The 12,938-nt window shown below is 47.0% G+C and overlaps 2 protein-coding genes across 2 annotated transcripts; one reads left to right on the forward strand and one right to left on the reverse strand.

Annotated features, from left to right (window-relative positions):
* Positions 1-908: 908 nt before the first annotated feature.
* On the forward strand, positions 909-11,547 carry SARC_11296 (hypothetical protein). The gene is made up of 6 exons (XM_014294619.1): positions 909-1,473; positions 2,331-2,613; positions 3,167-3,425; positions 3,826-4,121; positions 4,638-4,886; positions 5,241-11,547. Exons 1-6 carry the CDS (start codon positions 1,115-1,117, stop codon positions 7,176-7,178), a joined length of 3,384 nt encoding a protein of 1,127 aa, XP_014150094.1. The 5' UTR covers positions 909-1,114; the 3' UTR covers positions 7,179-11,547.
* On the reverse strand, positions 7,579-11,498 carry SARC_11297 (hypothetical protein; the record flags this gene model as incomplete). Its single annotated transcript, XM_014294620.1, has 1 exon — positions 7,579-11,498. One exon carries the CDS (start codon positions 11,496-11,498, stop codon positions 7,656-7,658), a length of 3,843 nt encoding a protein of 1,280 aa, XP_014150095.1. The 3' UTR covers positions 7,579-7,655.
* Positions 11,548-12,938: the final 1,391 nt, after the last annotated feature.

Raw genomic sequence — 12,938 nt, forward strand, 5'->3', positions numbered from 1 at the left:
GTATATGGAAATGTATGTAAATATGCGTATATTAATGCTAATGTAAATATAAGTGCATATGTATATGCACACACATATATATGCACACACACTTATATATATATATATATAGATATATATATGTGTGTGTGCGTGTGCGTGTGTATGTATGTATGTATATATGAATGTATGTTTATGCATATATATACATATGTATGTACGTATACGTATACATATACATGTTCATATACATATTGATATGCATACACACATATATATATATATATATATATATATATATATCTATATATATTAATAGACTTTCACATGTCGATCTACTTCTGTGTTATATTCATCTTTGTATTCAATTTGGGTATGTAAATATGTAATTTATTTAAAAGCTGCTACCAAGATTGTTTGTTTCTATATCCCTGTGTTGTTTGAATTGGTTGGTGTGTACGCATATTGACGACTGCACTGCATATTGGATCAAGCTTTAATAGTTTTTATGCGGATTGGAATATCTATAGTTTCTTAACGCAGCTTATCTCGTGAAAGTCATGTGTGTGTTGTTTGTACTGTGCTCACAAGACCAATTTTGCCCCCAGATTGTTTCTGGATTGTAAATGTACGATAGTCTTGTTCGCTATTTCTCTAGTTGTTTCCCAGACTTGATAGTCGTGCAAGTAGTCCGACGTGATACACTTCGTCTCAGCCTTATACCCAAGTCCACAACATATTAAATATCAGCTAAGCCTAGGGTGCTTAGCTCCATAGCGAAATGGCATAAGGTGATATTAAAAACGTAGTGCTATGTACAAACCGTCGCTCCATCATAGATACTTTTTTATATATACCTGAAACGCTATACGTATCCGTAAACTCACTCCCACGTCCTTCCTCCGACCTGGCGCCAACCCGAACATCTCAGGACAGAGCAGCGCTGGTTGGCGTGGATACCACAGACCTAGACTCGCTCGCGTATGTGGTGTACTCATCAGGCACTACCGGTGAGCCTAAGGGCATTGCCTGTCCACATAGAGGAGCTGTGGTCTCCTACAAATGGCGGTTCAAGAACATCCCATACGCGCAGGAGGGAGAGGTCGAAGGGTGTAATGTGTTTTTTGTGTGGGAGATGATGCGACCGCTACTGCAAGGTCAGACGCTGTGTCCGATTCCCGACAATGTCATCTACGACCCCGACAGCCTGTCGACGTACATCCAGGAGATGCAGATCACACGCATGTTGTTCACCCCGTCTCTCCTGGAAAGCATGCTCGAGAGTAAGTGCCTGTCCGCAGATACCATCAAGAGCCGTATGCACACGCTGAAGACCATTGTGCTGTGTGGGGAGGTGGTCAAGGTTGCGTTGCAGGAGCGTATACGCAGTCTTATCCCGTGGGCACGCATTTGGAACCTCTACAGTGTCAGTGAGTGTCACGATGTCGCCGCCTTGGACCTGACTGACGGCAACTATGGTTCCCGCAAATACTGGTAAAGTGTTCCTGCGTGTGTGTTGTGGCGTCGTGTATGCGTGGTGTGTGTACACATACGTGTATGTTGTGAGGGGTATAACTAGTTTGTTTCTAGAATGGGCGTTCACGTGAGTCGTGTATGTGTGGGAATAGCGATACATTGCTGTCGGTCGTTGGGCTGCTGTGGCTAGAAAGTGCAGTGACGGATGATGTGAAGGGCTGTATATGCTCGCGCAAGTGTCAGCATTGAATTAACGGAATGGTATGTATACTTCTGCTTGTTACTTCTGCTTGTGGTCTGCCTATATATGTTTGTATGTGCTTTGCAGCCTCGATTATCAGTCGTAATATCTCTGCGGAATGGTAGCTACTGATCTTAGCGAATGTTATAGTATGTGCGGGGGGTGGCTTGCATGCGTGTGTGTCTTGTGCGTATACATAGTCTGGTTCCATTATATGCACACCTGTCTCCAAGCCTATCGAGCCTTTCATATATCTGGTTTATTTGGGCTTGTATGCTAGTAACGTACTGCATACGCACGCGTTTTCTTCGCATTAGGCAACGCTACGAAGTCTTGTTGAGAGATGCAAACCATTAATGTGGTGTATAGAACATTGATCGTGAATAGTATCAATGTCAGTACACTCCCTATATATAGTGATATATTAGGGTAGCCCTGCTACTTGTCTTCCAAACGGCAGTTGAATAGTATCAATGTCAGTACACCGCCTATATAGTGATATATTGGGGTAACCCTGCTACCCATTGTCTACCAAATGGCAAGTGAATTGCGAGATACAAGCTATTCGCATCCATACCATCCCTCGCCCTACCCACGCCTCCTACGTACATACATCAACTACATACATCAACAGTCCAGTAGGCAAGCTGATGGAAGGTGTCGAAGCCATCATCCTCGAAGAAGGTACCACCGTTGCCACACTCAACACGGCCACAGAGAAGGCCACAGGTGAGCAAGGCGAGTTATACGTTGCTGGTCCCACACTCGCGCGTGGTTATGTAGGTAAGGAGCAGTTGACTGCTGAGCGTTTCCCGTCTTTGGCGAATGGCAAGCGTCTGTACAAGACGGGCGATCGGGCCAGGGTGCTACCGAACAGAGAGCTGGAGATCCTGGGGCGCAATGATAGCATGGTCAAGGTGTGTGTTGCGTGTGTGCACAAGGTGTATGTAGTGTGTTTGTACAAGGTGTGTGTTGCGTGTGTGCACAAGGTGTATGTAGTGTGTGTGTTCTGCCTTGGAACGAGGCTGTATCATGATACATGTTGGTCATTGGATGGGTCTGTGTAGTAATGCTCTGCAGCCCCTTTTGTGGCATCGCTGGGACAAGGTGTGGATCAACCGATTGATTAGTAGTTCACTGGGTAGCGCAAGGTATTCGGGTAAACGCAAGCGTTTGTTAAAGATACTTCTTATCGTCCTGCTGGTACTTTGGGGCTATGGTGAGGATCACGGGGCCTTTTTTGGCCGTGTGCACTGAGTGGTCCATATTCTTTCTTTGTGTTGAACCTATATTCTGTATGTGTGTATGCACTTTAAGACAAGTGTGTATGTACTTCAAGACGCCTAAATCCGCTAAACTCAAAAAGACACCTCTCTGCCTTTCTACACCGATCCGATACCCACACTGTCTAAACCAAACAGCACCCACAGTTATCGTAACATCAGACACTCACACTCACCTCACACCCAGATCCGCGGCTACTCGGTGGAACTTCGTGCTATTGAAGCAGCCATCATGGACATGAGCCACCTTGTGTCCACGTGTGTGTGTACAGTCCAAGGAGAGGAGGGTGACGACAAGTTTGTGGTCGCGTACATTGTGCTTAATGCAAACAGACCGGAGGCTACCTGCAGGCGGGTGCGATTAGAGCTTAAGACCAAGCTGCCGCACTTTATGATCCCTGCCTACATGCTAGACATGGTGGAGCTACCGACGAATGAGGTCTCAGGTATGTGCTCGCGCTCTCTCTCTCTCTCGCTCTCTTGTGTGTGTGTGCGTGTACACTTTCTGTGTGTGTGTGTATGTACACTTTCTGTGTGTGTGTGTCTGTATATGTACACTTTCTGTGTGTGTGTGTGTGTATGTTCACGTGTAGTTGAATGACCATACCACTATCGTACGTTACACGTGTTTGCATCTTGGGATGTTGCGCTGTTCGTGCTGAAGCCTCTCCTATTGTATTCACTCTCTAATCAGACGCATCTCTGGCCCCTCCTCACACAATCCTCGACCAAGTAGCCAGTGTCACAAACACACGTCAAACAAGAACACTCAAACCAGTCATACAGCCGCCACCTTGCGCTCATCTCCTACTTTTACGCCACACATCCAACCATCTCACACCCCAGGCAAGCTCAACAAGAAAGCCCTACCCGTAGTGGATGTGCAGTCGGGTGCGTTTGTCTACCCAGCCACTGCCGGGGGCAAGAGCCGCCGCGTATCGGCTAACGAGATGGTTGGAGTGACCACTCCTCGCACTGACCTTGAGCTAAGACTACTGGGGGTGTGGTGTGAGGTGATGAAGATGCACCAGATTGATGTGGTGTTTGATTCGTTCTTTGACATCGGTGGGCATTCGCTGATAGCGCCCACACTGTGCCGATCCATCAACGACAAGTGCAAGGCCGACTACGCTTTCCCACGGGTGGGTGGGTGCTACCGTCATGCACGGGCGTACACGTACTTGTATATGAGTTGTGGTTTCACACGTACTTGTATATGAGTTGTGGGTTTACAAGTACTTGTATTTATGGGTTTACACGTACTTGTATATCAGTTGTGGGTTTACACCTACTTGTATATCAGTTGTGGGCTTACACCTACTTGTATATGGGGTGTCTTGTTGTAGAGGAATGTGTTTGCTGCGGATGTGTAGGGTGTCGAAGTGGTGCAAATGGATGTGGGACTGGTCTCGTTGTTTAGTCATTAGAGCTGTACCCGTGCACATTGGGCTGAGTGACGCACGGGCAAGTACACGGCCGACTACGTTGGCTCAGGGGGGGGGTGTGAGCAGAGGCTAGAAGGGACGTTTCATACTCAGCCGCAGCTCTCATGCTACTCACCGCACCCCTGTGCATGCCATGTCATGTCATGTGATGCTGTTCCGTGTACGCACACCACCTGAGTCAGTAACGGTTCTTCTTTCACACAAATGCCACAGGGCACGGAGTGGACTGACATGCAGGTGGTGGATCTGTTTACACACTCGTCTATCAGCAAGTTAGCTGAGCATCTACAAACGTACAACAATATACCTGTCGTGGTACTAGACCCCACCGCGGCTGCAGACCCTACCAGCGATCTGATGCCACAGTTGAGTTTGGAGCGAGAGGTGGATATGCACGATGCGTCACGCGACATCAATGACATCTCAATGCGTGCTTTCTGGCGGTCGACTCACTTCACACAGGTGTGTGAATTAAACTTATTTGTCACAATGGGTGCGCTATAAAAAGGGGTGGGTGGGTGGGTAGGTATGTCTTTGGCTATACACGTATGTGAGAGTGTGTGTATGATACGTGTAGCGAAAATATGTATATATATTTCATTTACATATGTATATATGTATGTATGTATGTATGTATGTATGTAAGTATGATGTATATATGTATATATGCATATGCATATAGATATATGTTTATGTTTATATATATGTATATATACATATATATATATATATATATTAAGGCTAATATATCTCCCCATATACCTCCACTAAGACTAACATGCCCTCTCTTGCGCGTGCTCATCTGTTGATCCCCAGGTGCGTGCTCGTGCTGTGCTGATGACCGGTGCCACTGGCTACCTGGGTGCGCATTTGCTACACGAGCTTCTGCTCAACCCTGACATCGACGTCGTGTACTGTATCGTCCGTGCACCAGCCACACAAACCAACACCACCAGCGACAAGGAGACCGCCGCCGCAGTGCAGGAACGGGTACGCACAGGCATGCAGGCCAAGGGTCTGTGGAAGGACGAGTATGAGGCACGGGTGCATGCGTTTGCGGGTGACTCGAGCTTGTTCCACCTGGGGCTGGAGGACGATGACTTCGCTGTGTTGAGCACGGGGGTTGATATGGTCATTCACTGTGCGGCGCTGGTGAATCTGGTGTACCCGTACGATGGCATGCGGTCGGCCAATGTGATCGGCACACGCAACATGATTGATTTTGCCCTGCAGGGTAAGGTGAAGCGATTCGGCTACGTCTCCACCGACGGAGTGTTCCCGGAGGGACTCAAGGAGGTCAAAGAAACGGACCCCATCGATAAGTGTGCGGATGAGTTGGTTGCCCATGGCAACGGTTACTCCCAGAGCAAGTGGGTGGCAGAGCAGCTGGTGCAGCGCGCGTCAGACCGTGGTTTACCTACAGTCATCTTCCGTCCCGGTAATATGGGTGGCGATTCCGGGTCGCGAGGGGGCAACAAGTCCTGGAACACCTCTGATACCAATTTCCTCACACTCACGGGGTGCATCCAATTGGGTGCTGCGCCTGATGCGGATGCAGACACGGGCACAGGCTCTGAGTGGGTGCTGGAGATGACGCCGGTGGATATAGCGGCGCGTGCGATTGTGAAGCTGAGCATGGACAATACGTGCCTGGGCAAGGTGTACCACGTGACCAACTTCGCCAACTCACTGACGGCTAAGGAGTGCTTCAACATCGTGCGTAACAGTGCATCGTATGGCTTGGAATCAAAGCCGCTCGACCAGTGGAAGGCGCAGCTTACAGCGTCCGCTAACCCGACACTCGCCCGTCTGAAGAACGCTATGATACTCACAGACGATATCACGCAACTGGAGCGCTTGTCCACGTTCAACAACGACCTCTTTGTCGAGAAATGCGCCGCGGCCGGCATAGTGCTGCCAGAGATCACCCAAACACTGCTACACGAGTACATCGAAGCGTGGCAGCAGGCTGGCTATATAAAGCTACCTTCGTCGCCGGGTAAGCCTTTGCTCGGTAGGCGTATCTGCGTCATGGGTGCGTCGTCAGGCATTGGAGCGGCGATTGCAAATGTGCTCAGCGATGCTGGGGCGACGGTGGGACTGGGAGGCAGACGGATCGACAGGTTAAAAGACCTGGCGAAGAGTATCACAGCCCGCACAGGAAGTAAGGTGGTGTGCTACCAGGTGGATGTCACCAAGAAAGACGAGGTGAAGGCGTACGTCACCTACTGTGAGGAGGCGATGGGCGGTGGCGTGGATGTGTATGTGAACAACTCTGGTGTGATGCACTATACCAAGCTGTCGAACATGCGCGAGGATCAGTGGGAGAAGGAGGTAGACGTTAACTGCAAGGGTCTGCTGCACGCGATCGGTGCGGTTCTCCCGGGAATGCTGGAGAGAGGGCGGGGGCATCTCATTGCCACCTCCAGTGACGCCGGTAGAAAAGTGTTCCCCGGATTGAGTGTGTACAGCGCGTCTAAGCACTTTGTCGAGGCCCTTTGCCAAGGACTGCGTCTGGAAACAGCAGGAACAGGTATCAAGGTGACCACCATACAGCCGGGAGACTGCAAGACGGAGCTGAGCACACTTACAACCGATGAGGAAGCCAGAGACGAGTACGCACAGCCCAGTGATGATCGTGATGTGTGGCTAGACCCGGAGGATGTGGCTAACAGTGTGTTATTCGCTGTGAGTGCGCCTCAGCATGTAGGCATTAACGAGATCCTGGTGGAGCCCAGAGGCGCCCCTGCCTAATAGTGATCACATGGTTGTTTGTGTGAGTTAATTCTTCAGGCAACCGATTCAGGGATGGTAGTTTAATCTCATGTAGACGTGCAGTTGGCTGACCTTATTATGCGCTGCTGGCATGTGTTGTTAAAACCATCCAAATACAGATTTTTCCTTCGGTTGATGAGCTGCAAATCGGTGTAGTGCCCTAGACTCTAAACTATTCAGATCTCTATACTGGAGTGTGTTGGGAGTCGGGGTACCCTTTTCCAATAATTAATTGCAGCCCAATTAAACTTTGTACATTTTTTTCGCACGTACAGCGAGTTTATTACTTCAAATTTATTTATTTATATGTATGTATTTGTTCAAAGTTTTTGAATAAAAAAATAGATAATTGGCATTAATCTTGAATAACTGAGTTACATCCTTGTGAGATAGTCCTTAGTTGCCAGAAAATTGGTATTCAATAAATTCTAAAAATGCGCGTGTGCATTGAGTGATCTAGCAATCATCGAACACCTGGGCACACTCCTTCATGCCCACAGACACCATATCCACATGATCACCCGGTACCACATTAGTGGTCACCGTACCAGTAGTCACCTGGTCCCATCCATAGAATTGCAGCATGTCCTGTTGACCCGAGGTGCGCAGTGTGTGATTCATAAGCCGATTGTCTTCGCATTTGATCAGACTTACATCGGCCTTCACTGTACCCCGGCCTCTCAGATCCTGGAACAAGGGTCCGCAGATGGAGAGTCCAAACACTACTCGGTCGTACTCCTCTCGAGGCATACCTAAGTCCAAGAGGAATTTCATGGTTGATTCCATCTGGGTGAACATTTCCTCGGCGCTTGCCGGGTCATCTTTGTTGTTCTCCAGGCGTTGTGAGAAAGTGGCATCCATCTCCGCCAACAGTTTATCGACCCGTTCAGTGTCATCACACAACATGCGTCCCCATACAGCAGTCAGAAGCATGGGAGCCTTCTCAGCGTACGATGTGGCGGTGCGGTAGCAGTGAGCCTTGCTAAACTTAGCCACGGGCATATCCATGGGGACAATTCTCTCGACGACCTCACCATCGTCCTCGAGTATTCGTGTCATCTCGAAGGCGATAAGGGCACCGAGCGAATTCCCAGCGAAGGAGTACGGACCGTGCGCTTGTACTGCCCGCACAGACCCAACGTATGCACTGGACACTGCGTGCAAGACGTCGTAGCCGTTGGCTTCGGCCTCTTTACATACCGCCGCTACTGCTTGAGTGAGCTGGATTCCGTAATATGGATGTTTTTTGACGAACTGCCCAATCTGTGCTCCGTAATCTACCACACCACTACCCCCATGGATTAGAAATACTGGGGTGGCTCCAGACCCATCTCCAGCGCTAAACTTGAGAATTGTCTCAGGAAGCTGGACATAATCGATATTATTCGTAAAAATTTCGTCCACACGATTAGCGATTTTTTCAGGTGTATCATTATCGAGTAAATCACTCAGTTCCAGTGCTTTACAGTATTTTCGCAATATACTGAGGAGTTTTGCAATTCTCATCGAGTTACCGCCAAATTCCGTAAATACGCTATGGCTGGCAATGCATGTCACTGGTATGCCAATCAATTCACTCCAACTCTTCACAACCACAGTCTCAGATTCTGTTAAAGCTCTGGTTGCGATTGGGGTGTGGATTGCGTCGTTTCCATTGGGTTTGGGTAGCGCTCGGCGATCCACCTTGCCATTGTGATTTAGAGGAATGCTAGCGATCGGCATCAGGTGAGCTGGTACCATATATGCAGGAAGTGTGGTTATAAGATGCGCGCGTACATCCTTCACACTGACCGACGCTGGTGTCACATAGGCAACAAGAACCTGTTCTCCAAGTATGATATCGCCCCGCAATATCACACAACTTGTAGTAATACCGGGACCATCCTTGGGTTTTGTGTTCATGATGGCTGCTTCAATTTCGCCTAATTCGACACGGTAGCCCTGGATTTTGACCATGCTATCGGTACGGCCGATCAAGTCAACACCGCTTCCATCAGGTAGCCAGCGAGCGAGGTCGCCAGTAGAATACAAACGCCCTCGTCCTCTAGGACATTCGAAGAATTTAGCTTCGGTCAAATCCCGTCTGTTAAGATACCCTCTGGTAATTTGATCCCCACCTACGTAAAGCTGCCCAACAACGCCAACGGGCACAGACATCATGTTGGCATCCAGAATATGCATGCTAGTATTCTCAATTGGCATTCCGATACTCATGCGTTTGCCTCTTTGAAGTGCGTCAGGTAGCCCTCCGGTGGGAATTTCATACCCAGAGATGCAGCCAGTTCGCTCTGTACAACCGTATAGATGTTGAAGATGCTTAGCTCTGCCGGCAAGTTTAGAAACAGCATCCAAGCGAACAGCTTCTCCGGCCACTTGCACCACATTGAGGCCTTCGAAGGCCGCCGGATCGGCATCGGCGAATAGTTCGAGAAGCTTTGGAGTCATAAACGTGCAAGTCACACCACGCTCATAAATCTCACGTTTAAACTCCTGGACATCCATCATGGCTGCCCGAGGCACAATGGTCGTAGAAGCTCCTCTCACCAATGGTAGCCAGATATCATTCATGGAGCCGATGAAGCAGAAGTTGGCCATTTGAGCCCAAACATCGTTTTCACCGATTGGATCCCACAAAGAGTTGGCCATGAAAGTCAGGGCGTTATGGTGCTCCACCCCGACACCTTTGGGCTTACCAGTAGTACCTGACGTGTATAGCACACAGAAAAGTTTGTCTGGAGTGGATTTTGGCATGTTTATGCGAGCCAGTTCCGGTTTAGTTTCGAGAGGTTCGATTGCTACATTTGGTAACATGCATTCCGAGCCGCAGAAATCTACAGGCACCAGAGATCGTGTGCTCGCAACTGTTATCAACACATCTGCTCCCGAATCTTCCAGAATGTATGCGATACGCTGTGCTGAGTAGGTAGGATCGATAGGCACGTAAGCGGCACCCGCTTTTAGAACAGCAATCAGAGCGACGAACAATGTGAGTGATCTTGGTATCATGATGGCTACTCGGCGCTCGTCGGCAAATTCTGACCGCATCATTGGCAGGGCGCATAGCATCTTTGACAGTATGTCAGCTTGAGAGTTGAGGTCTGCGTATGTGAGGGATTTTCGCTGCTCATCGGACACTGCGACTTTATGACCTACCCGACCGACTTGCTGTTCAAATAGTTTGTGTAATCCTTCTGCCATAGGTACATATCGTTGCTTTCCTTTTGAGAATTGGGCCAAAATGCGATCTTCTTCTGCCGATGTGATCTTGATGGCATCGAAAAGAGTTTCCACAGTTCCATCCAAAGGTTGGTAACCCTCTACTTTACAAATAGTGTTCAGTACAGTGATCATGCGATCGTGGATGAAATTGATTGTACTGGGCAGGAACAATTCATCGTTGTACGTCCATGACAACGAAGTGTGGTTCTCATCGGTGAAGGACAATGCTAGATCGATTACATCCTTAAAACTATTTACAGCTTCAGAACGATTGCTTGCGGAGACTAAAATACGATAAAAGTCGGCCTCCAATTCGGATGTTTCAAGCGCCGCATCTAGTACCTTCTGAACCGCTTCGGTATCACGGTATTTACGGGTATGTCTGTTAATAAAATCCATTTCGGCCTCCACCTTTTGAACGAGAGACAAGGCCTCCACGGAAGGAGTTCCGACCATCTTCGTGTCGAGCAACAACCGAAGTGGTACCGGTATCAGTCCTGCTTCGGGTAGCACACCAATAACGGCATCTTTAGTGTTCGTATGTTTGCATATAAGAAGACCGAATGCGGCCGCAATGAAATTGGACGGATTCAACCCCTGTTGCCCGCAAAGTGCATGCAATGAATCTCTCAAGTTCTGAGGGATGGGTAGAGTGACAGAGTGTCGCTCCGCATGAGGTGCAGATAGACGTGTGGGGCTACTATCGAAATCGAAAGGAAACTCGTTGACCGCGATGGCATCGGTATCGATGCCAGTCATTTTGGTATTCCAATGTACGGTCCAGTCCACCGATTGCAAGTCTACGACACTGCGGCTTGGACGGAAATCAAAGAATGATTGCGAGATGCGAACCGACAGCTCTTTCTCGGCACGGACCGGAAGTGGCGTTCGTTTCACTGTAGACGGATCGACATGCTCGTGATTACCTACGACACCATCAAAACTATCAAACAGATGGTCGATGTGTGCGATAGTAATGGAAGCATCATCGTTATTGGTTTTCGATTTACGTGTCCCATCAGATTCACCTGAGTGCCTGATGGCATGGTGGCAATGGAGAAGAGAGCTGATGAGAGTCATTGTGTTGTTGCGATGATTTTGTGATGCCTTTTTGTACAACGCAGATCGTTTTAAATACTTAACAGATGAACATTGAAGCTTTAACGTGCTTTTAGATTGCACAGACACAAGTATAGTATTTGTGGGTACATACATGTAGAAGTCGCTGTAGAGGTATGCATTTTTATAAGTTGATCTTCACAGCTCCAATTTTGTTCAACTTTTTCAACTTTTTCAAAGCCATGTCATTCTCTGGAGTCCGGTGAACACAAAATCATATTTCTTCCCGTGTCTTCTCTGGTTTCACTCTCTTTACATTTAGAGCCTCAGTCTCAGACTCAGCCAAAAAAAAAAGAAGCTATTTATCAAAATTTTACTCGCAAAAGATTTAGCCATCTTTAGAGTTTAGACAATCGCGTGTCGAGACATCGAGTAATATATGCTAAAAGGAAGCAATTAATTTGAAAGAAGTAGATTTCAAATTTCAAAAATAGAAGATTGTTCATTTAAAACAAAAACCCCTTAAAATAAGTACATATTGGCAGTCTATGTATAAAAAAACGACAATAAAAATATTTGTGTCTGAATTTTGATCCAAAAAAATATTTTCAGTACAAAGGCGCCTGGTACAGCGGCCAACGACAAACGCGTGTCTTCTAAACCAAACTATAATATCAGTATTACGACGTAAATATATTTATGTATCACATATCTAACTGTAATAAAACACACATGTATCTATCCGACCTTTTTTTTTAAACAAATACATAGTATGGACTGTACGCCTACGGTCTGTACTGTCACAGTGTCAGACCGACCCAGACTGTATTTTAAAAAATATCTTCAAAGAAAAAGAAATATATATAAAAACATACATAGCCTTCTAAAATACTAATAGACATAAAAGGGGGTTTGTTTTTAAATAAAGTCTTAAGATAGTGAAGAAAAAATATATTTCAATAGGAGTAATGCTGAATGCACTAGATCTCAAAAAGTTAAAATTTCAAATTGAATGTCGGCAACTTATTTTGTTTAGTGGAAACTGGAATGCCGGGTCAACCTATTTTGTTTTCTATTAAAAAAACATCAACTAAAAAAATTCGGATGTGCTAAATACTGTTGTAGGGCTCCCCTCCCCCCCCTGCCCAGGATTTGATTTTTGGTGCAGCTTGCACGTTTAAATTTTGTACACGTATAGGCACAATTTGGCCCAATATAATACATATTCGCCCACTATCTCAATATCTGATGTCGTAAACGATTTGAAAAAACTCGAGCTCTCCAGAGTCCAGACCTAAATATATTAAATACAGTCCCAATTCGGCAATTTCCAAACACTTTGAAAATTAATATCAAACAATTTTTTTTCAATTACAACAATCTTAGGGTCTGAGAATGTACCACAAACTAGGGCAAAACTAGGGTTCAATTTCGATATTGTAATTTGTTAACCCCCCCCCC

This window comes from Sphaeroforma arctica (genome assembly GCF_001186125.1).
Source record: "Sphaeroforma arctica JP610 unplaced genomic scaffold supercont1.1614, whole genome shotgun sequence".
NCBI classification, from domain to species: Eukaryota; class Ichthyosporea; order Ichthyophonida; genus Sphaeroforma; species Sphaeroforma arctica.